General features: G+C 40.6%; 1 protein-coding gene across 2 annotated transcripts in view; it reads right to left on the reverse strand.

The window, feature by feature from the left end:
• Window positions 1-23,914, reverse strand: part of PLCG2 (phospholipase C gamma 2) — a 71,302-nt gene extending 47,388 nt beyond the window's left edge. The window contains exons 1-3 of one of the 2 annotated variants that reach the window (XM_076349054.1): window positions 23,810-23,914; window positions 17,826-18,063; window positions 2,206-2,346 (exon numbers count right to left, since the gene is read on the reverse strand). In XM_076349054.1, coding sequence (XP_076205169.1) covers window positions 2,206-2,346; window positions 17,826-18,021 — 337 coding nt within the window. In that variant the 5' untranslated portion in view covers window positions 18,022-18,063; window positions 23,810-23,914. Of the gene's footprint in view, window positions 1-2,205; window positions 2,347-17,825; window positions 18,064-21,036; window positions 21,150-23,809 lie in introns of those variants that run through there. The other variant, XM_076349053.1, reaches the window with a different exon arrangement.
• Window positions 23,915-24,169: the final 255 nt, after the last annotated feature.

A 24,169-nucleotide genomic window follows, 5' to 3' on the forward strand; every position in this document is an offset into this window, starting at 1 on the left:
CTTTTGATGGACATAACCACCTCCTGTCTGTCCTATCCATGCCTCTAAACACAGATTGTTCCAGACTAGACTTAGGCAAGAGGAAAAGGAAGGGAGCAATGTACAAAACTGGTGTAGCTTACATAGAACACATTTTAATACACGTGAAGTTGAAAAAAGGTCTAAAATTCTTCACGCAGCTTAACACTAGAAGCCAGGTACATCTTCCTTCCAACCTTACAAATTGGTTTATCACTGTCTTGTTTTGTTTTAAATGTAGTTTGCCTTTCCATTTCCCAAACCAGAAGAGTCCACCACATCATTTAACGTGATCGCATTTGGTAATACTTCGACCCAACAGAAGCAAGATGATGAACTGCATGCTGGGTATAGCCTTCCCTAGGGAATACCAGTTAAGCCGAAACCATTTTTTTGGGCTTTAGATGAGATGCTATCATTACAGCCTTCAGTTGAGCAAAGTCCATTTGCTTTAGCATGCTGGTTCTGAAATTCCATGAAGGCATTCTTCAGTTAAATCAGTTCTGAAAAACTATTTTCACACAGGAGCTGTAATCTGTGCAAATTCTTTTAACTGCCTTCAAAGCAAAACAGTTTCTCAAAAGACGAAGATTACATTTTATTTAAACGTACTTTCAAACAATGCTTTATCCCCCAGGGATGAAGCTAGAGCCCAGCCTCAGCTCCCCATGGAAATTTTTTTCAATTAGTTACAATTTCGGAAAGAACACCCACTACCACTGCCAAACCAATTCTTCTCCCAAGACAATTCTGCCCTTACTGACAGCTACCATTCTTTTTAAGTAACAATTATTTTATATGGTTTTAAGAAACCACGACAAAGCGCGTTAACAAGGAAAAGGATTTCTCCCTTAATTGAAAGTTATATTGTGTTGTTCTGCAGTTCAGCATTAAGGCAACAAATCTCATGGTACTGAGTGTTTTCAAAGTGTTGGCAGAGGCCTGGTTTTGAGAACTGCCATGGAGGAGGGACAGGGGGGTTGTTAGAGGAAATCAATCTGAAGTACCTGGCACAGCTGCACTTAAGCATAGCCACTTACTCAAAATTTTCACAGAATTCAGCCAACAATGGTAAAACTTATTTAAAGTTAAAAGCCTATAACAATGGATTAGTCACAAGCAGTCTTTAATTTCCAGTGCATCAGACTGAAAAACCTGTCTTCTAGTACTGCAATCTATAAGCAATTCATTCCATTTAAAAAAAAAAACAAGCTACTGTTAGCATTAAAATGCTTACAAAGCACTGCTCTTTTCTCCCATTAAGATTTTGCAAAGAATTTAATTATTTAAATGGACAAGCATGTTCCTGCACAGGACAGAGGGAACTACCACTCCAAATAAATCTTCTGCATGATTCTAAACCAAGGATCCATCAGAAATTTTTTAGAAGAGAAATCTCTTTATAAACTCCACTGGTTAGAAGCTGTATTCAGCCTGCACTGTAAGAATTTATATCCCTTTTCATTTCAAAATCCTTGGTTTTGTGACCCTGGATAATCTCACCTGAAATAAGAAGTGCCCCAACCCTTTCCACAGATACAGGATACAACTTCCCTCTGCTTCACACCGATCTCTTCATTTTCAATTTATCACCTTGCAATTTTATTTATGGTCCCCTAGTACTTCTTTAGAAGAGGTTTAGTATTATCAGGTGACATGCACACACATAACCCAAACTAGAACTTCATTTTTGCAAATTAGTCTGCAATTGCTCATAGGTGATAGCAAAGTTTCTGCGATACAGCTGTAGTCTAACTCTTCATGGCTATTGTTTCCAGAATCATTTTGGCCAGACTAAAAATGCCAGGGCAATATTCTGGCCACACTGAAGACAATAGCAAATCCTTTGCTGACTTTAAAAAGGACAATGTCAGCTCTGCTCTTCAGTGTTGAAAACCTTACTAGAGATGTTTAACCAGCAAAAGTCTACCTTGCTAGAAATGATTGAGCAAATCGGAAACTACACTCACACGATACACTGTGTGCTTTGAAAGCAAAACATTACAAATGCAGCAGTTCACAGACATAAAGGGCCGAGTAAAAGGTCTACCTCCAGATTTTAAACATCCGGCGCGCTCCTGAACTGCAGAAGTCAAAACCGCAGTTTTCTTTGCGTTACTATTCCATCAATGTATTTGATTTGTTTAATTGGTAGGTTTAAAGAAGAAACAAAGAAGAAAAAAGTACCTGCTAAGCTTAAGGTGTTGAGGACAAACTGAGTACCATAAAAAATAGTAAAGCAGTGTTCTTCTCTTTGCTTTGCTTTGCAACGCTCAAAGTCCTTCGAATTCTTTCCTGGGCGAATTTCTTTTATTTCCATCAGATCCACTGAAAGGAAACAACATTCAGTCAGTACAACTGCACTTACGTTCCAGCAGAGCCTGAAACAATAAGATGAACAACTCAAAGCATGCATACATATATACAATATCTATATATATAAACTTACAGATCTTTATTGGGCAAGAAATGCAAATTGCACCAGCTTGCAATCCACAAATCCACAACTAAATATATTACTGATTAACAGGCAACAGTAGAGAAGGACCAAAAGAAGAAGAAAAATAACTTTTAATATTTTTATCATTTCAGTACCACTGATTATCCATGGACAAAGTGTATAAACATAGCCCCTTTGGGTTACAGAAGACATGATTTCACAAATGACATTTACTCTAAGCAAGAAATTTCCAATTGCCATGACAACTGTTCAGAGACAAAAAAGAAAAGATACAACTTCTAACTTACCCACCTAAAAATTATGCATCAGATCTTAGACAGTCAGCTAACCTTGTCAGCTAGTATAGTCACTGGCACTTGTAAGAAAAATATTTAAAGTAGGAATATAAAGAGAAAATCCAGCCTAATAATTAAAATGTTTCTGAGTTTTTTCCTGGTCAACTCCAAAGAGATCTCTGTCATTTAACATAACCTGTTGTATCCTGTTGTATCACTTTCAACTTGCTGCTTTCTACAGCAGCAAGTATTAGAGCATAGCAGAATGTGAACACTGCACAAGCACACATTTTCTCAAGTCAGCTCCCTTTTTATCAAGCCCTTGCTACGTGGCCTGCATAACAGCAGCGAGACAGCACTGAAATAGAAATATGTGCACTCTCAAGATAAGATACTTATTAGAAAACTGAGGAAGTGGTTTTGTTCTGCCTGTGGACCAGACAAATAAACAGCTCTTCCCACTTCTGGACAGTCTTGACTTATGAGCTACAGGATGAAGAGTGAAGAAAAACATTTCATGGCTGCTCTTGAAATATGTTTATCAGACCTAGCAAGATCCAAGGAAAATAGCTGAGCATTTCTGTCCATGCATTTAAGAACTCTGCAATGTAAAAACCCTGTTTTAAATGAGCACCTCATCAGTAACAGAAGACAGTTAATAACATAATGAAAAAGCAACTCTGCTGCCAACCGAGGGGGAGCTGAACACTGGTTAAAGCTTCGGCCTGTGTAACTCTGGGTTTCTATGATGCCAACATGGAAAGGAAGGAGGGACAAGCAAGGAAGTTCATCAATAAAATCCTGATAATGAAACATTAATTTATCTTGGAATTTCTTATTCTCTGCAAAGTATCTCAGCCAAACTTACCACCAGACACTCCCTTCTCCCAGTCATTAAACAACTTACCTTGGGAAAATGGGACCTCAAAGGTTAACCTGAACTAATCTTTTCCAAGCGTAATTATCTTTAAGATAGAGCTTTTAATGTCTCAGCCTCCGTGGCTCAGCCACCCTCTCAAATCATGAAAACATTTCCTAAGATCTGCATATGTGATTGGTTAGGGCCCCTAAATTTAGATGCAAACTACTAAAAAAAATTAATGACATGACCATAAACGACCAGCAACCAAAAGCTCTGATGACTCTAATCCCCTTATCATCCAGAGTCTCACTTAGATCCCTAGCGGTGTATCCAAATATCCATCCCAAAATGCCTCCATCTGAAAAAGATGACCTAAGCCCACCAATTCACGTTAATATCAGCAGAGAAGAATCAGGATGCAGAAAAGCGAGTACCCAAATGGAGAGGGAAGGAGGTTGCATGGCTGCAGTAAACAGCACGGGACTGCACACCATGCTGGCTCATTCTAATCACGGGCAAGAGCAACCCCAGTCACCTCTTCCGCTTTCCTTCACCCAACAAATCCCTGCTGAAAAACAGTTTTAACTTCAAAGTGAAGCACACTTTTCATTTCAGACTCCTATAAATCCACACATATGAACACCACACCACGAAGACCCCCTTAAAAGTATAAACTATAAACAGCAATAAAACAGATTTCACAACCTGCATTGCTGTTGTCATTTCAAGCGACTCTTACCTCATACTGATCTCCGAAACAAACACACAAACTTACTCAATGTCTCCCCTCAGTTACATATACTCACTACAGTTCTTTTCATTGCATTACAATCTTTCAACCCTACCATCCCATTCTCCTGCGTGAACGTATGTGTATATACATATAGGCACAAGGATTTTTGTATGCACAGGTTTCACACTGGTAACCATATTATCATTTCTCCAACTGGTCTTTGAAAAAGAGACTACTATACCCTAATTGCTAAACATGCAGTAAACAGAGGAATAGTTCAGCAAGAGAACAAAGGGGGGGGGGGAGAAATTATTTATATAAAACCCCCTCAAATTCAGAATTTTACATTCCTGTACTTTTCAGGCAACGTATTATATATGTCCTACAAAATTCCGGCAAGATATCATTACGTTTACTTAAATAATATATGAAACAGATGCACAAAACACAAGTTTTATTAAACATTCTTTAGATTTTCACAGAAATATATACTACATGTTACAGTTTCAGAAAATTAATGGAAACTACCTGCATATATTTTAACGACATTTTATAATGTCATTTAGGATGTATTATTCTATACTATTGAAAGAAAAGCCAAGGCAGAAAATCAGAGAGGGAGAAGAGAGACATGCAGAGCAAGCATAAATTCTGGTCTCGCGCTAAGCTCTGCTGTCTCCCCAGGTAGTCTGGAGTCACCCGGCACTCTCCACACAATGCCCACTAAGTCCAGAATGGCTGATCCCGACTGAACTGAGAAAGGAACAGGCCAGGAAAAGCTGCAACATGTTTCAGACTCAGATTAGTAAATCAACTGTACCAACGTAGCTGTTACGCAGTTACTGTGAACTTCTTATAGCACAATCTGTCACTGAACAATTAAAATGTAACTTCATGCCTATGCCAGAACTACAAGCACAGCGCCTCGGACACTCTATCTTCTTGCTGCCTTGAAGTACTGGAGACTTCCTCCTTCTCAATCCCACGTGCAAATTGCAGAGCCGTATCCTGACCTGGCTTCACAGACAGATATTCCTGGGGCCTGATAAACTTGAAAAAAGCACAGACCTGGACATATGCAGCTTGCAGTGTCAGATCAAATCCAATATGCTTGCAGGTGCAATTTCCATAAAATTGTGCAAGAAGATTAATGCATTTCCCAAGGAAACATAAATCAAAGTACGCCCTGTAGAGAAGTTGACTCAAACCCAGCAAGACAAGGAGGACACTCCCAACACATTCAGTCCCCAGCCAAACAGTTCGGAAGTCTAGTGCCACTCTAAAAACCCTACAATACTAGTTTACATTTCATCCATTCTTTTATGTGGTTATTTCCATGGGTTAAAAGGATCTCCTTGGCAGCCTCATCAGTCACCTACTGATTCTGACAACTCCCTCAACTGGCTCTTTAACGAGACCGGACTCCAAGGGACCTTCAATTACCATCCTGTTTCAGGCTCTGATCTGGACAGACTCCAAGGGACCTTCAATTACCATCCTGTTTCAGGCTCTGATCTGGACGTGCAGTATTCGTGGCAGTTCAGAGCCTGAAGGTGCTGAACTTCAGCTCCTGCTGTTGTGTGTTACCCGGCAAATCAGTTAATTCAATGGATCGTTACACTACTACATAGCTACTTTACAAAGACTGCACAGATTAATTGCTCAGTGCCTTCCAGAGCGCCTGCTAGAGCTCTTTACTGCCATAAACTTAACAATAGACTTTTGATCCTCAACATCTCCACTGATCTCCATTCAAATAACATGGCAGTAGTGATCACATTTAGTCACACACTTATAGGTATGAATTGCTGTTACCTTTCCTTCAGTTACACTTAGAGGTAGACAGTAAAACAGAATTTGGATTCCACTACAGTAGGTGCTGTGCAAGCTGAGTAGAAGACAAGACATAAGCACAGGTAGAAAATGACGTGAACAGAACTGCAAAAAACATTACATTGTTGTACACAACACTGTGCTCCTCATTCCAGAAGAAGAGAACAAACCAGTACTGCTGTTCAAAGGGAGAAGTTCTGCTTCTGTCCGCCCCCATGCTCACACAACACCCACCTCTGGTTGGGAGCGCAAGCATTCAGCACCTAAACAGACAACTGGGTTAGGGAATAGACCCTGCTTAAAACCAGCCAATGCCAACAGCAGAACACCTTATGTTAGCTGGAAGTGCCCATGTAAGTTCGCTGTAGGAAGGCATGTTTGCATAGATCAGCTTTGGTCCAGTCAGATAATTTTAGACTGGAAATTCAGGCAGATTGTATATAAATGGGATAAGTCAGAAAACCTTAGAGGCTGTCAACCTAGCAAGGTATCCTTGATAGAAAAGTCTCAATAAACCATGAAAAAGTTCAGCTGAGACTGGCATTATGGACTACGGAGTCTTGTAAGATAAAGCTCCTGACTGAAAGTCCAAAGTCCCGGGAGTCTTTCAGTGTCTGTGGCCAGAAACGATGCTTGGATCAGAGCTCAGTTATATACTTAATGGAGGAGAAGAAAAAGCCTACAGAGAGATTCAAAGGAGGCTTACAGAGTTGGAAATCAGGCCATGAGCATTATTTACTTCAGCAGGTATTTTCAGTAAGTCTCAAGAAGGCTAAAGGGAAACTACTGGCAATGTTTCAGAGAGGAAAATAGGGGACTCTGACCACCTAAGTGCCATGGACCTAGACACAGGGTGGGCATTCTTTATAAGAATATACTCACATTTTCATGCGTGTGTATATATAGCAACATTCTGCACTTAAGAACCAGTTTTCAGAATCCACATTTTGTTTCAACAATTTGCATTACAAAACATTCCAAAGAAGGTTTCATTTCAGAAAGACAGAAACTGGCCCCTGCAACACAGGCTATGTGCAAATGAGCACCCAGTGAATGAAGAAAGCCTTTAGTATCCTTTTGCAAATGTACTTCACGGTGGTTAGTGAGGACAATGGCTTTGTTCTCACTTCTGCGGAATTAAAGATTAACTATACAATGTGTGTCTTAACAGCCTGTTTTATTCAGAGCAGCAATGAAACATGGATTTTGTGCAACTCTAAAGGGAAAAAGGTGAGGCTTCTCTCAGAGAAGGACGAAGTCACATGAAAGCAGAAATCTCCTGCAGCATGAGAGTATAGATGTGGCATGGAAAGTAATTCAGCTCATACAAACAGTGAAATTTAGTGAGACATTCAGAGGCCCAAGGAAGTCGTTACAGGTAAGCCACAAAATTATCTGAAAACACAGTTACCAAGGATGGAACATGAGAAACAGCATGGTGCATCTTGAGAAAGCACACATGACTACCTTTCCTAGGGGTCCTCTGGGGATTCAGCTGTGTGACTGACATAAGCTTTAGAGAAGTGCACTTCTTAAACCCACAGGTTTTTAAGTAATCAGGTCACACAGAGCTGTCATGTACAGTAACAACAAATTACCATTAAATTAATAACTTCTCACTGGACTGCTCAGCAGAGCAACAACATATTACAGCTCTTCCCAGTTTGAGCTCTGATTCAAGGGGCCATACGTCTCAAATGGCTATTGGTTTCATATTAAAAATTAAAAGGCACCTTCACAAAATGAGATAAGAATAGGGTAAAATTTACATATGTGCCCATAAAAATTTACATTCTACTCCATGCAACAAACCAAAAATGTTGCCATGTAAAACTTTGACTTTTGGGAAAGCATACTGGAGTACCTATGTCTTGCACTCACTTTGATCAATCACATTAGGGGTGCTCAGGTCTATGAAGTTCATTCGATCCCCATTTCGCTGGCTGGCCATGACAGGAAGTCTGGTCGTTTTAAGTTAGCATTCAACATCGCAGAACTGATCTGCTAAAGGGAAGAAATTATCTGAAAACAGCTAAAGGCTACACACGTTCATTTTTTCATTTGACCACAGAAACCAAGCTCTAAATACTCAGCTGAAGACTTGCCCAAAGATCCCCTGGGTGACAACTGAAACATAGCCATTTCAAAACAGAAAAAAGGTGAATTTTAATGTTCCTTTGAAAAAGATACTCCACAAAGAGCAAGAAGTGGATTCACTTTTGCAATGACATACCGTTTTTTAACAGTGTTCAGAACACAAAACAGAAAGAAAATTACATAATATGGACTTGGGGTTTTCAGTGTGAGTTAAGTTTATTTATTACTTTATGTCTGAAACAGTAAGGAAATTCAGACAGAAAGAAATTCTGATAGCAGTAAAATAAAAAAAGTCACTACTAGAAACTAGCAAGGTCAAGTCTAACATTGAAGCCAAAAGAAGCACTCATTTCACAGTCCTCAGGAGAATATGTGGATACTCATCACTTCTCCCAGAAAGGTACAGATGCTGTAAATGTTTATACCATCTACTCCAAAGGGAAATAAATAAGTTTTCCACCATAAGGAAGTTCACATTGGCATTAACAATTCTACTAATTAAATGACTTAGCTGTTTAACCTGGGGGCTGGGGAAAATCCCTCATCTCTGTTTAACAATGTAAGCCACTTGCATAAATAGTCTCCTAGGTGTTAGTTTTTTAAGTTTCCCAATGTATCTGACAGCCAAAAGGACGCACAGAACCAAAATTTACTCTCTTTGCCAGGTCATTTTAGCAAAGATTTTAAAAGCAAAATTAGCAAAATTTGATTTCAGGAAAAACATGCTGCAGCATAAAATTCACAAAAATACAACAATGAAGATAAAAAAACCCCAACTTTTCAGCTAGAACAGCACCACCTGTGGCAACATACATAAGATTGCCATTACATTAAATTATACATCCCTGCATTTCACCTCACCCTGTAAATTGTATGTGGCCTGATCAATGAGCTTTGATCATTAAATATCCAGGTACAACGTTTTGCAGAAACTAGTGATTTCTGCTTGGCAATGTAACACAATCTGAAAACACAAATACAGTGCAATCTTGCAGATCAAGAAGAAACAGAGCAGCTCCCACAGGTTCTAAATCTACACATAATGTGAGTTTACTAAGTTAGTTCTTTGTTTCCATTCGCTCCCCTTCTTAATATACCTGTGAAACATGAAAATTCAACTCGGTTTTATGGGTTTTTTAAAAATCATATTCTAGAGGACAAATTCTGTAAAATCTCTTTTCAGCAGGAAGAAAATCTCAAGTGAACTTAACAATCTTTGCTAATTATTTTTCAGAGGTTAGATGAGAGATCAGTAACACTAAATGAATTTGAGATGGCAAATGTATTTAAAAAGTGGGCGACAGTCATTTTGTTCTACAAACTCTGGAAAAATATTACAGAAAAAACAGGAGAAGAGAGACAATGTGAAATTAGCAGTCTATGTTAATCCTAAAATAAAATGTTATGCATTGTTGGTCATACCTTTCTATTAAAAATTAAAAAAGGTATAAGATAGTCCTACTGCATTAATAAAGGTCTGGACTGAAGAAAAAAGAAATGGTTACTATGTGTTATACTGAGGCATATCATCAGCATCAAAAGCCTCAATTTAAGTAGCCTTTATTCCTCTGCTTCATAATTTTGCAATTACATTGACAAGAGGTCTGCATCTCTGCCATTCCCAAACACAGGTATTTCATCCTCTGAGAAACAGAAAGTTCTCAGAATAAATTAATACTATCACATCTATTCCCTTTTGTCTTTCAACCTTCCCTATACCCTAACCTCTTGGTCTACATACAGAAAGAGCATTTTAACAGCTGATATATTGTATGACCTTTTCCTAAACATGGCCCTCCAATGCTTTAAAACCTACTTCTTGTTGTGTGCTTGCACAACTAAATGGTCACTAGATTATTTTTTTCCTTGAGTATTTTGCAATAAATCAAGAACATCAAAAAAGATAGGTGATCTTTCTTTTCCAAAGATTAAGGGATTAAAATATGGTTTAAATCATTTTACAAAAGCAGGTCACCTGTTCACATGAAAAAAAAAAATTTCTAGGCAATCAAAAAAAGAGAAATCATCTTATATCCTCAACAGAATCTTCCTTGAAACATGCATGCTTGTATTACAGAGAAACACACGCTTGCACATTCAAGGAAGGCACCACGGATTTCTCAGAGCATAAATTCTCCTGGCTGTGAATCATCACTTAACACAAGTATTCATGGAAGAGTATGCAGAAACTCACATATTTTCCAGTGACTAATCAAACTCTAGTTGCCACAAACTTTCCCTTGATAATTATCCTTAAAGCACTGTGCATCTGATAAAGAATTAAATATCCATTATGGATCAGCTTCCTGGAGATTTACACCTTGCCACCTACTTGCTCTACAAGCTTAAATAACATAACCTCTTTGGGCCCTAATTTATTTACGTGCATATAAATGTGTATACCACAATACAAGGAAATTTGGGAGGCCTTATTTGGTAGTGCTGAAAAGTACTTTCAGTCAGCAAACCCCAGGTGCCGGTCACACAGACATGTCTCTTAGCAGAGTACTGACAAGCACTTTGCACCCTTGGCCACCCCTTCCTTCCCCTGTGCCTTTCACTGCTGTCCAGTAGTTCCCTCCACCGCTATCTCAGCTATGACAGTACACTTGTTTGTGGGCCATCTGGTATCCCAGCAAAGAAACAGCGCAGCATAGTAGCTGACATGGAGGCAGAAGTGATCCCCAGATACCATGGGGATGTACAACACACATCCATTGTGTGGCCAGCCTGCGACAGTTTGAAGTGGGGAGAAACAACACAGGGTGTGTGTGACCCAAGGGCCACCACACGGACCCACGCACAGTTTTAAAGGGTAAACACACAATAAAAATACACAGCAGAAACATAAGAAAGTGACACGCTGAGCAACACACCGCACTAAATCATGCTGGTAAGTCACAGCTTCAGAGTCATGTATCTAGTATGCATAAATTAGTTTCTGCAAGAAAAGGGCCCATTACAAATTAAACAAGCAAATCAATTCCCTCCGTACAAGGAAACTGAAGCTTCCTTCTCTCATGTGTTGGTAAGGCAAAAGTTAGTTTAGATCTACTATAGTTACCAAGAGTTGTTAAATTGCAAACCTGTGAATGTACAATGGTCAGTAAAACCTATGGGTAAACAATCCATAGCCAAGTCATACTGGGTCCCACTTGCACTGGGGTATCACTCGATGGAAAACATTCCCCACCGCACACCTTCCCCTGCTACAGAATCAAAGTTGCCAAATGCCTTCCCTAGCACCAGGCAGCTTCTAAGTCAGGCTGTGCTTGAGCAAGGAAAAGTGGTGGGGGAAGACTGTGGTCCACCCTAGACTTCTAAGAGATTTGCTTATTTTTCCTGGCAATGGTATCTGATACCAGCTACAGATCTAGTACCATGGGTTTTAGACCCATGGCCCTGCAAAAAGTGCTCCTTTATTTCTGTGCTGCCTTTTACACTCAAAATTCCTCTCAAAGTTCAAATCACATTTTTACATTTGCAATGCTTTGCAACAGAACTCCCATACTTAAACTGTATAGATGAAAGAAACAAAGCACAAAAAACCCTCACTGCCTCAGAGTTAGGAAGCTGGTGTTATTATGCTTTTCATATATTCAGTGGCCAGAGCAAGAGCCTCCAGCAGACAGTAATTCAGAGTAGGAACTAAACTTTGCTCTGGAGGAGCCTTTCATTCTCTCAACTGACTATCTGGACAGACAGGTGAGACTAGCCTTGTAAGTTATCTGCTTAATATTAGGCTGTGAAAATATCACCTCAAAGTTATTTTACACACAGTCAGAAGTACCATTCCTATTTATAACCCTCACTCCCCAAGACCCCGTGCATTCTGCATCAGAAGCACTAACCTTTCGCCAGGTCAGTCTATCCATGGGGCAGTACTATTGCAATGCTCACCAAAACTTACTTCTCATCCAAGAAACGGAGCAAATTTCTCCTACTGAAATCAATGACAGGAGCTCCACTGACACCAGAGTTAGTGTGCATACCAAGAAATATAAATGGGGGTAAAAAAAACCACAATGGCTTCAAAGCATGGATGATCTGATGAAGTATTAATACCACACTGCAACATACAAAGCACAACAGGGGAAAGAAAAAAAAAAAAAACAAACAAAAAACACACAACTCCTCAAGGGAAAAACATTTGTCATCAGAAGTTAAACCAATCTTTTGGCACTGATAACCTAGGTAACTTAGGATCAACAGCGCTGAGATTCTGAGCCCCACGAGCAGTCCCATAGCCCAACTAGCAAACTTTAGGTTATCTTTAACAGTTTAAAATGAGGACAATGCAAGATACAAAGAAATGCCACTAACAGGTAAGAGGCAGAAGAAAAAGCTCCGACATTTTGTAGCCAGCGTCTACAAGTATTTCCCTCAGATCATCTTAGAGCTATTAGGGCATCTAAAATGCCTCTATGTATAGAACAATAGCAAGATGACTAAAAGAAGCCCAAGCATGGGTGAATGCAGTCACATCTAGCTTAGACCTGCTTCCTTCAGCTATTTGCATAGCTCTCTGCAGGCCCACATAAGGAAGCACATGTTGCAAGCATTCATTTCAATACACTAATGAAACCCTGTATGCCAAACATCCGCGATAAAAGCATTTCTCAAAGGTGCATTGCTCCCTTCTACCCATTAAGGTTTTGACAATGGGTTGTGTTGGACCCAGCTGATGTAGGAAAGGCATACTTAAGGTACTGTGTAGTCTTAGCAGGTGACTAAAAGAGCAGCAGCACTAAAAACCTTCCTGGCCTCCACTAAACCTGAAAAACACTCCAGGACGGGCAGCCCCTCTCTTTCCATTGCTAATCTTTCCCCTTTCATCTAGAAGGAAACTTGAAGCTCCCACAAAACAGAAAACGTGGACAAATTTTATTTAACTTCTCTTGAAAGGTGCTCATTTACCAGTCTCCCCTAACTTTACAGGCTAAAAAGAAAGACACCCATAGTCACTTAATCTTTGTTTGGGCCTACAAAGCATTACATTTTACAACAGCAGAATCACAGTAAACCCAAGAAACGTAGATTGTACAAGAGGATCAGAGTTTCCTTACAAACAGCAAAATCTACTGTCTTCAGCAAGTCTGATTAGCTTGGACAAGCTCAACAGCTAGCTTGACCTCATGAAAATTGAAATACCGTCCAAGGACTCACTTGACTTGAACAACTCTTGGCTGCACAGCTCTACAGGAAAGAAAGACTGTTCATGCACAGGTTACCAACACCATTAGCACAATTCAGGAAGGGTGTGAGCAGACACTGATGGGTTGCTCCTTCCCCTCTCTTGCAGGTGGGCGGGGAGGACTAGCACTGGTAGAAGAGCTGGTACATAATACTCCCTCTCTGATTTGTAAAGCTATAAGTTACCAGAAGCTAAAATAAAACCCTGTATTTGAAGATTTAAGAAGTTGTGTAGCACCATTCTCAGCACCGCAGTAACTCCCAAACTAAAAAAAAGTGACCAAAAACCTCAGTTGCTCTATTAAAGTGAAGGGACTTACTTGATATGTATCAGCTTAAAATTTGGCCTTTTGATCTACTGTTGAAATAGCATATCCTTCCCTAAAGGACACAAACAACCTGCATTCTTTCATTTAGAGGAAAATACAGACGTTTCTCCCCAGTTCATTTTTGTTAGAAAATTCCTTTTGTATATGATGACTCAAGTCTTTCAGAAGGTCAATGTAAAATCTCCAGTATTTAGACATTGTGTGGTCTGAGCTGCACAATGAAGACAGAGACTGTTTAAACCAGATTTCCAAGCCCTTGTATATCTTCACTTGTTACCACACCAAAGGCCTGGGTCTAGAAAGAGTCTTCTAAAGAAAGGTATCTCCATTTTACTTACTCATCCAGAGAAACAAATCTGCACTGAGCAGGAAACAGCCATAATTTTAGCAACTCTTTCGCTCTATTCTAAACAGAAATGCTGTCAGATTTTTAACGAAAGGGACCCTTTCAAGAGTAATGCAATTTAAAATACACAGTACTGCCACATTCAGGGCCATGGTTGTCTAAACATTTATATCACTATAGCTAATCCTACATCTCCCTTGCATGGGTCAATTTATTCCAGAATAAGAGTAGCTGCCTTATTGTTATTGTAAGGCTTAACTTAAATCACTGCCAAAATAATATTAACCAAACTTGAAAAAGGCCCTTATAATAATTATAAGCAACCCTGGCTTAGAGGAATTTGAGTGTCCTTCACACATTTACAGCTCACCAGCAAGAAAATCGGCACTATGACATCCAAAATTCCCAACACTATTCAGGGCAGTTAGAGAGAGAAAAAAAAAACTTGTCTTAATTTCCAAAGGGAGAATATTAAAATAAAGTATAAAAGTTGGTCTCCATCTTCTCTATCTATTAGCAGCCTATTTTTGTGTCCCAAAGCTTAAGAGCTCTCCTCACTATCTGATTTAGAAACACAAACCCCATAGCAGATGCAAACATTCATTCTTCTGCCTTCTGTAAAGAGCAGTTGCCAAATTTGAGTTACAATGGCGCACACACACACAACAGGAAGCCATCTTAACTTTCCCACCCATACTGAGTCTTAATTCTTATTAGACTGTAGCACATGCAAATAGCAACCATTAAGATCACATCACAAATATTATTTCTTGTACAGCACAAGCATATTAAACAATGTAATACTTGAGATGATAAGTCTATGCTCTTGGCCACTAAAAAAACCAAACAAAACCTAAAAATGTGTGTTTTATTTTTCACAGAGTCACCACAATTCACCAGTGAATACCTGGGGTCATTCATATATACATTTATATATATGAGCCAAAACAACTTTTCTCCTATCACGAAGTTGGTACCATCTCCTCAGTATAGCTCCAGAGAAATAAAAATTTTAATTCCCCTGTCATTGGTATTCAAGAAGCCCGTCCATTTAATTATCAAATATGAAAGCTTCAAATCCGTAATTTTCCACTTTTCAAGCAAAAAGGAAGCCTGAGTCTCAGTTAAAAGAAGCAATAGCAAAATTTAAATAAATAAATAAATAAAATATTTCCTTCCTCTTCAGCAAAAACACTGTCAGCAAGTTAAAGCTGCAGTGGCTTTCATTTCAAGTAGATCAGATACAGTTCATGGTAAACTGTAACAACTGTTCACATCATATTCTGAAACAATGCCTGCAAAATACATCTTGGTTTTGGGCAGATTCATTGCTTTTTAAGACAACAAAACAATATTTTGCATATCTGTGCTTTAGAGTATGACATATTCTCAGACCTAAAGTTTCCACCGTTATAAAGGTCACTTAAATGTTGCTCAATTAAAAAACCTGCTACAGTACTACAGTTTTCGGGGAGAGAGGCAGATGGCCTTTGGGTAAATCACAGATCTATAGCTATATTCCCTGTTCTAGTAATGACTGCCTGTGCAACTGGAAGCAAGTCATTACCCTGATGGATTATCAAGGTATAAGAGTCAAATGACAATATTCTTCTTATAGAAGTGTTAAAATCTATGCATAGAGCAAACTATTTAATTGTCAGGATGTATTACCACAAACACACACCAGGAAGCTTTGATAAAAGAAGATTGCAAGTCAAGCACTGAAAAAGTTGACCCCAAAATATGGAACGCACAGTCTGTACAGCTTTAAATTTGGCCCCTCTGTACAAACGGCTATGGTAAGTCTTCAACTACATGATCACATATTGTTTTTGCCAGAGGACTCTAATGCCTCGTTCACCCACTAAGTGGTCATTTTCTATTTTGTTTTAATCTTACTGCTCTGTGTGTAACCCCGGGCTTTATTTGCTAAGCATATTCAAGCCATGCTCTCATAACTGAATTATTCAACTCCTCTCAGGACTTTTTTTTTTTGGCACACCTCACTTTGGGATCTGAGCATATCAGAACCAGTAATGTACTTGCATTCACACACGTCATTACAGGAAAGGATAATTACCCTCATTTTCCACATGAGAAACTGGGGCACTGCAAGATTATGATCCAGAGTACCTGTTAATTAGGGTGTCCAGGCCTGTTTCCTTTTTCCCAGAACACTGCATATGACCACATTTTCACCACCAATGATAAAAACATCCTCCAGACAACCGGTCTTTCATTCCATTACATTCTATTTCCAGTTGCAGGTCCAGTCTGCACAAGGAATGAGACAGGAACCAATGGAAACAGTAGCAAACAAAGATTTAATACTTGTAAGTAAGGACCATGAAGGGAAGCTGCACAGACAATCCAAAAACCATGCAACTTCTCAGTGCCTGTCACTCTGCAACCTTACAGATCAATGCATGTTTAACTTACTGTGTATTTCCAAAAAAAAAACCAAAAACAAAAACAAACCACCCTTCTAAAACTCCACAACTCAACAGACAAACTCCATTATCCTCCTTCCCAGTTTCTCTCACATTAGTGTGTACTCACATCCAGGGATAACACCAGGAGCATGGCTCCTGCCTGTTGCACTACTGGAGTAACTGGTGCCAGTCACAGTTGCTCTGTGTATGGGGTAGCACTGAAACAGTACAACATATACCTGCTCAGCCTTCCCAGCTCTCCAACTCCAAACTCCAACTTCTTATTACAATTTATCTTCCCCTATAGCCCCAGTTCCTCAACTCCAAGCTTCTCATATTAGCTGAGGCTGACCAATAAATGATTCTGGCAAATCAGGCAAACAATTCAATTCCTTTATTGAAGGCAAACACCATTTAGCAGCTGCATAGTAAAATCATGCCCGTAATAAAGAAGAGTTACCATATAGTCATATGCAAGCACTGTAATTACATAATACAGGAGCTGTACAAATCCCCAGAAGCACAGGCTGAGCTTGGTTGACATCAGCCATGTTCAGTAAGAACTGAAGATTAGTCTCACTTTATTATTCTACCATAGCTTTTGCAGTCCTATGTAGCTTTACACTGCCCTTCTATTTCCCAACCTTGTTATAAATAGTGGGTTTAGTCAGTTCAAATATCAACTACAGAGACAGCATCAACTCAGGACCTTGACACCATCTCTTACATCTCACAGCTTCATCCTCCTAAGTCATTGGTACTTTCCAATACTGGTCCTAAATAATAATTTCTATCCTGAAACAGCAAATTCCCTGAGAAAACAGAAATTTGAATTCAGTTTCCTTGTATTCAGAGGTTTTTTTCTTTATGGAGAGAGAAGGGGTAAAGAAATACTAATAGCTTGAATTTACAAGACATCTTGATGCTTAATGATGGAAAACAGTTGTCACCCAGTAACTCAATTCACAGAGAACACAAGCACCATCATATTCAAAGATGAAAACATTGAGAACAGGGCTTAGGGTAAAAGTACGTTAATCATATTTAAGTAGTGTTAGATATCTAAATAACAAGCTGCAGAAGATTCTTCACCTACATTGCAAGAATTCAGAATATTCTCAGCAAATCACCAAACTCTTTCAGCCAAAAACTTCATTATGTTAACAAAGGCTCATTAAATCAATATTTGACCATTACATCAATTTATTAGTAACTCCAAGTTCAGGTACACTTTGCAAATACTCACAGAAACCTTCAATCTTGTCAGCTGTCTTGCTCCATGCTACCTGCCTGGTTTCCATTATGACTTGAATAGTCCTCCTTTCTGGACTACTCTTCTTAAGACTGAATACTGTCATAACAGTTCCCAACTCCAAGGTCCTTTTGATCTGGCTTTTCTCATACTCGGGCAGCACTCCATAGTCTATACTCTTTCTGGGCATTTTTTTTTTTTTTTTAATCAAACTTTTATGGTTTTCAGTGTCCTGAAAAGAAAAAAGACAGGGAGAAAATTCAATATTTAAAACAGCATATTTATTTCTTTAAAAATCACACTTGTGTAAGTTAAAACTACCTAATAGAGACTCCTGCCCATTCAAATACAAGGCAGATACATGGCTAACATTAACAGCATCCTTGCTGTTTCATCCTGAAAGAAAGTACGAACAGTCTTCCCAGAGAGCGGTTACCAGTGACACTTCGGTAGACGTGCTGCTGCAAAATCTGTTAAAAATGAAGAGCTGGATGGAGCAGCTACTGCACGCAATAAATTGTGATCTAAATTTCTCAGCAAGACCAATGCCTCTCTTCTGGCTGCACCATACCCCTAACTGCGTCCTCAGTCTTCTAACACAGAAATACGCAGTGTTCCAGACCAAAATAAAGTAAGCCAAGGTCTGTTTAGCCAAAATACATAAAAATCACATTAAGGGACATAACTCCCCGTATGCTTTTATGCATGCACATCTTCAACTGCATGTACACCCCCATCACTACAAATACAGATTTATGTTTCTGAAGTCTCAGCCTTATGACAGAAAAAAAGCAGAAAAAAAACAAGAAAGAAGACCTGAAAGAAATACCAAATGTAAGTATACCTGAGTAATAAGGACAAAAGAGCAAAACACAAAGAATGCAAAACATTGAAATGCCATAGAAAATAATACCTAGGTCATAACAAAGAAAGCATTTAAGCCTAAATAAAACTAAAGAACACATCGGAAACATGAAAAAAAGTGTTCAAACTAAAGCAGAACTATGTTAAAAACCTCCTCTAAAGGAGTATTTGGTATCTCTGTAGCATTTTCTGCCACATTTTCCATACCCTCTCCTAACCAAAAAAATAGTGTAAATGCAATTATACTGCACAAATGGCTTTGACCATGGCAGTTTATTTCACTCACCAAGCCTCCAACTTTTTTGACAGTATAACCGGCGGCCAAGGAAGGATTACCTCTTGGGACGGTTACACAAGCAACTCTTGATCAGATAGCCAAAAATGGTACCTAGTCCAATTAGTAATAGAATCCCCTTCTGTAATATCTAGCAGGTTTTCCATAGTAAGTATATCACTTACAAACTATACATGCACATCAAATGTAAAATGTAAGCATAACATACCACATATTCTGTGCAAATGCACTTTTACCAAAACAGCACCTCATAGCACTAAGAAGTAAGAATGCACCTCTCAGGCCTTCAAATAGCAATACTGGTTTTTCCTCAGAAAATGGCAACTGCTACTGGTAGGTCCAAAGTAAGATAGACTTCCTCAAACAAAGTTCCAACCCTGACTATATTTATCTTGATTTGATGACTTCAAGAGTCTCCTAAGACACCAAAAAATGTGCACTTCGACCCTGTCAAATTCCTTTCAAGCATAAGATCTGCTTTTATTTATTTTATACAGAGTGAGTTACCTTTGCTCATGGAGATTTTCTCTAACTGACACAGAGACAGAAGTAGCTCTTATCAGAAATCACCATTCCTATAGGAATTTCTTTATTGTTTTAGGGTATTTGTAGAATTATGTTCCATAAAAACCTCGTGAGTTCTATGCGAGCTGGAAGTTAAACTTTTTACTCTTGAAACTGAGGATAATTTAATTACCACTACCGTAAGAAATATCTGGAAATCCATTTTGTCCTAAGTATTGACAATCTAGATATCAACACGAGAAAAGAGATATTTGCAACAGATTTGAATCATACTCAAAATCTTTCTACTCTCCCAGGATTATTTCTTTTTTTTATATTCCCAATGCTATCTTCAGATAACCAAGATGCTGTCCCCATGGTGAACTGCAGCAGGTTTGTTCTTCTTGCCCTGTATTACTAAAGAAGCATCAGTCTGCTGCCTGAAGAGACGTCTGAAATCTGAGAAGCCTCACAGGCTCTGCAGCCAGTGTTGCTGTCTTCTTGATACTACATCAGGAGGAGCAAAGAAGTGCTGATGATTGAAGCCTAGCAATCCAATGACAAGATAACACAAGAAATAATGACATCAGCTTGCGTAAACTCTTGCACTATATGAGAATTTAAACCTATATGAGACCTGTATGAGAATTTAAACCAGCTCTTTCTGAGAGCTGTAAAGAAAATGAGGGGAAAATATGAGTAAATACAAATACTGAAAAAAAATGTTGGCTATGTCTAAAAAGTCTCAGTTTATGCACTTTTAAAATTTCATGGCTGTGTTTCTCCTACACAGTCTGCTTTTCCTTACTCACATGTCAGGTGGCAGGTACTTGTCTGCATACACTTGGGACACATCTTGGCACAAAACAGCCAAGAGAGAGATGCGTACACAGCAGCTCTCATAAATATTAGCAAGTTTCTGTGCTTTGGTCTTCCACACATCGTTGCATCAAACAGCTAATTACAAGCCTGATTGCTCCTCAGCGAGATTATTTACAAACAGGATGCCCTGGAACCTGCTCTTTCATCCATGCACAAAGAAGGAAGCGTATCATTTTAACAAAAGTAGCAGGAGCTGCTGCCACACAGTTCCCAACCATCCCCCTTAACCACATCCCTGAGCAGGACAGGTTTAAAGAATCTCTATGCACATGCAGCCACCAGCCACAGCATCTCATCTGGTTTTCTTCTCTCCTCAGTCCACTACTCTCCATCACAAGCAGTTTCAGTTTCCGTGTTGATAGCTAATTCGACCATGCCACTTCTCGCTTCCCCTTCGTAACTTCTTCCAACCCTCCTCCCCCTCACCCCGTGTCACTATCTCCTGACCTGCTCTTCACTAAAGAGCGCTCTTTTCTGCTCTTTCTCATCAATACCACAAAACTGTCTTTCAACATCATGTCACTAGCTGCTTTTGGTGCAATCTGTCTGACTTTGAAGCTGTCCAGTGCAATCTTTCCAATCCCTTTTTAAATTCTACCACTTCAATAAACACTTTTTTTTTGTAAGCTAACAGAGAAGCAAACAACAGTCCCTTCTTACCTGCAGGGTGGCCTCTTCTGCATTGCCCACAGTGAACCTGAAGTGCTCTACAGCAGGAACCATGTCTCACTCCATGTTTTGCAAAACATTATACAGGTTAGTTGGTGTTTAATATCTATAAGCTTGTTATTGTAAGAAGAAAATGGAGTAGCCTTTTCTTATAATACTGAAAAAAAAATGTATACCCCAATCCTACAACTGAGAGGGAGCAGACAACTTTTAAGGGTAGTAAGCAACGGCAGATTTTAGCCAGAATGTAACTGACCCTTTTTGACTCCCTGGAACTAGTCAGATAATCATTTAAATTATTACGGGCTTGCATCTAACAAGACAGCCATAGTCATCTTGTCTTGCTACAATGACTTGTAATAACAGAAATGAAAGGAGGGGAAATAAAAAATTAAATTAAATTAAAATCTTTGTACAGTGTCTGGTTTTCTGACAAGAAAAGAAACCCTGTCTTCTCACTTTGCTCTTTTCATTAAGAATTGTAATAAAACAAATATGCCGTGATTTGGAACAAGTTTAACCATTTTAGTAACACTTCACTGCAATAATAAAAACCTCAACTTTTAAATGAGTATAGTTTTTCAGGAGACTATCACAAAATATACATTTGCTCTGCCTTTTACAGTACAAAGTGTAGCTGTAAAATGAAACATGACTTAGAACAACAAGAAAAGGAGTTTCTAAATATAGCTATTTAATAAAAGGCAATGCAGCAGTTTTTTTGAGAGATTAGTCCCTTAGTACAAAGGAACTGCCTCTCAGAGGTGGCTTCTTAAACAGTTTCCGCTGAATATAATATACTGGACTTCCCCTTTTAAAGTAGCTCTTTCTTCCAAAAACAGAACGGTGTTTTTAGTCTAACTTAAATCCTAAGTCATAAGCCAAGTTTTGAACTTACTATGAAACAATACTGTAGCTGAGGATATCTACTTCATCAGAAAAGGTGGAAAGAATATCGTAATATTTGATCAATCTAACTGACTACTTCTATACTGTTTTGGCAACCTGCTCCAATTTAAGAATAACTCACAGACAGCTTCCTAACAGTAAAACACATTAGATCTCCCAAAAGAACTAATGGAAGCCCTTGATACTAGACTTAACCTTTTAAATATTAAGAGTCTTCTTACACTCACCCACAGGTACTCCTCAGCCTTCTTGCACCATCACTGCACAACTATTTGAATCAACAATATTTCTACCCATTCACGCAGCAGAACCCCATTATCTGGATACCTCTAAACCAGTGGGGTATGAGCTACAAGACACCCTTATGTGCAATAGAAGCATTACTGCTCTTCTACCAAAAAGTTATTGAAGCCTAAAGTAGAAAGGTCCAGCATCACTTACACGATTCAACAAGTGAGCTAATCATCACAGAAACATATCGTAAGCTCTAATTTAGACAGATGCCAATACCTGACTATTTCCCTTTGACTGTAGGCACTATAGGAGCTAAACTTTGATGGTGTCCTGTACCACATGCAGAATTGGGACCATTTGTTAGTGTTTACGTAAGAGTAGTTTTGATACTGGTTTTTATTGAAAAGCCTGACTGATTTGGACTAAAGAGTCAGAAAGACTCCCTGCAAGTAACCAAGTCAACATGGACACGGAAAAAAAACCCTACTTAATCTATCCAAAACCCTATATATTTAGTTTTACTTCATCACAGTACTTCAGAGTTTCAAAAACAAACCCTTCTTATCTCAAGATCAGTCTACAACTCTTAACTCTCTTCATGATAACACCAAGAAAGAGGAGTAAAGGCAAACTATAAATGCACAGGCTAGAAAAGAACATCTCAGATAAACACTGATGAATCCATACTCTGTTATAACCTCACCCATATGACACAGCAGGTGCTTTCCAGGCACACAAGGTGAACCAAGAAGTGCAATCCAAAGTTTGACCCCAGTCAACTTCTAAGTTTTCCCATGTGCTCTGGGCACTGCAAAAGGGTTGTTGCATCCTCTGCCCCTAGCTCTGCCTTCGGATGCATTTAGGATGTCACCTCACCCGAGCAGGCACTGCCTCAGCACAGCACCACCAGTATGGATATCCACCAGCAAAACACCAGTTCAGTACCACAGCACTAACAGTTAATAACAATCAACACACAGCTCTGCGCAGAGCTTCGTGACGCAGCTGCTGCCCTTGCAGTCCTGCGGTCTGGCGAAGAGCAGGGGAAGGGAACCGCAGCAAGACGGTTGCCCACCTGCCACGGCCCGGCGGGGACTGAAGCCCTGGCCCCAGGCTGGGGCCCTCACCCCTGGGCAGAGCCGTGCACGGCGCGGGGCTGCTGTCAGGCACACGCCGACACTGTGAAGGTTTCCTTCCTTCTTCTTCGGCAGGCTGGCCTGCCACGGCGAGCGGCCAGCCACAAGGTGCGGGGTGGCAGGGTCCCCTCAGGGAGCCCCCAGACTCCCTTGTCCCCTTCAGGCCAGGCGCCCTCCACCCCTTCGGCACGGCCCTCCCTCGCACCCCGCAGCCCCTCGCCTGCTGCGCAGCCCTCTCACCGAGCCCGCGCATGCCGACAGCCCTCGGCTACCCTCACAAGACCCTCCCTCACGCCCGCCGTCCCCGCCAGGTCAAAACCTTGCAGGACACGGCTGCCCGGCCCCGGCCCTGCGGCACCTGCAGCCCACTGGGGCCCGAGCAGAGCCGGCGGGCAGAGCCGGCGGGCCGGGACGGCGGCCACCCCCCGCCGCCGCGGGTAGCGTCCCGCCGCCGGACCGCCCCGCGCCCCCGGGGACGCCCTCACCTGCGCAGCGGCGGGGAGCTGCCTCCCGCGGCGACGCCGTGCCGGCGGCTGCTGGTGCCGGTGCCTCAGCTCCCCGCGTCCCGCCGCGCCTCTCCGGGGCTCCCACTTCTGCTTCTGCCGCAACCGGGAAGGGGCGGGGTCATGTGACCCCCCCCGCGGCCACCTACTGGCGCGCGGGGCCGGACGGGCCGGGGCGGCGGCTGGTGGCGCGGGCGCCCCTCAGCCCGCGGCCAGTCGCCCGCCCTGGGGGCTCTGCCCCGCTTCCCTGAGCGGGGAAGCCGGGCCGGGACTCTTCGGGGCTCCTCGCCCCCGTCCCTCCACCTCCCCCGGGGCTGGTTCGAGGCGAGCTCCCTGCTGCCA

The sequence above is a fragment of the Aptenodytes patagonicus genome, chromosome 11 (assembly GCF_965638725.1).
Source record: "Aptenodytes patagonicus chromosome 11, bAptPat1.pri.cur, whole genome shotgun sequence".
Lineage (NCBI taxonomy): Eukaryota > Metazoa > Chordata > Aves > Sphenisciformes > Spheniscidae > Aptenodytes > Aptenodytes patagonicus.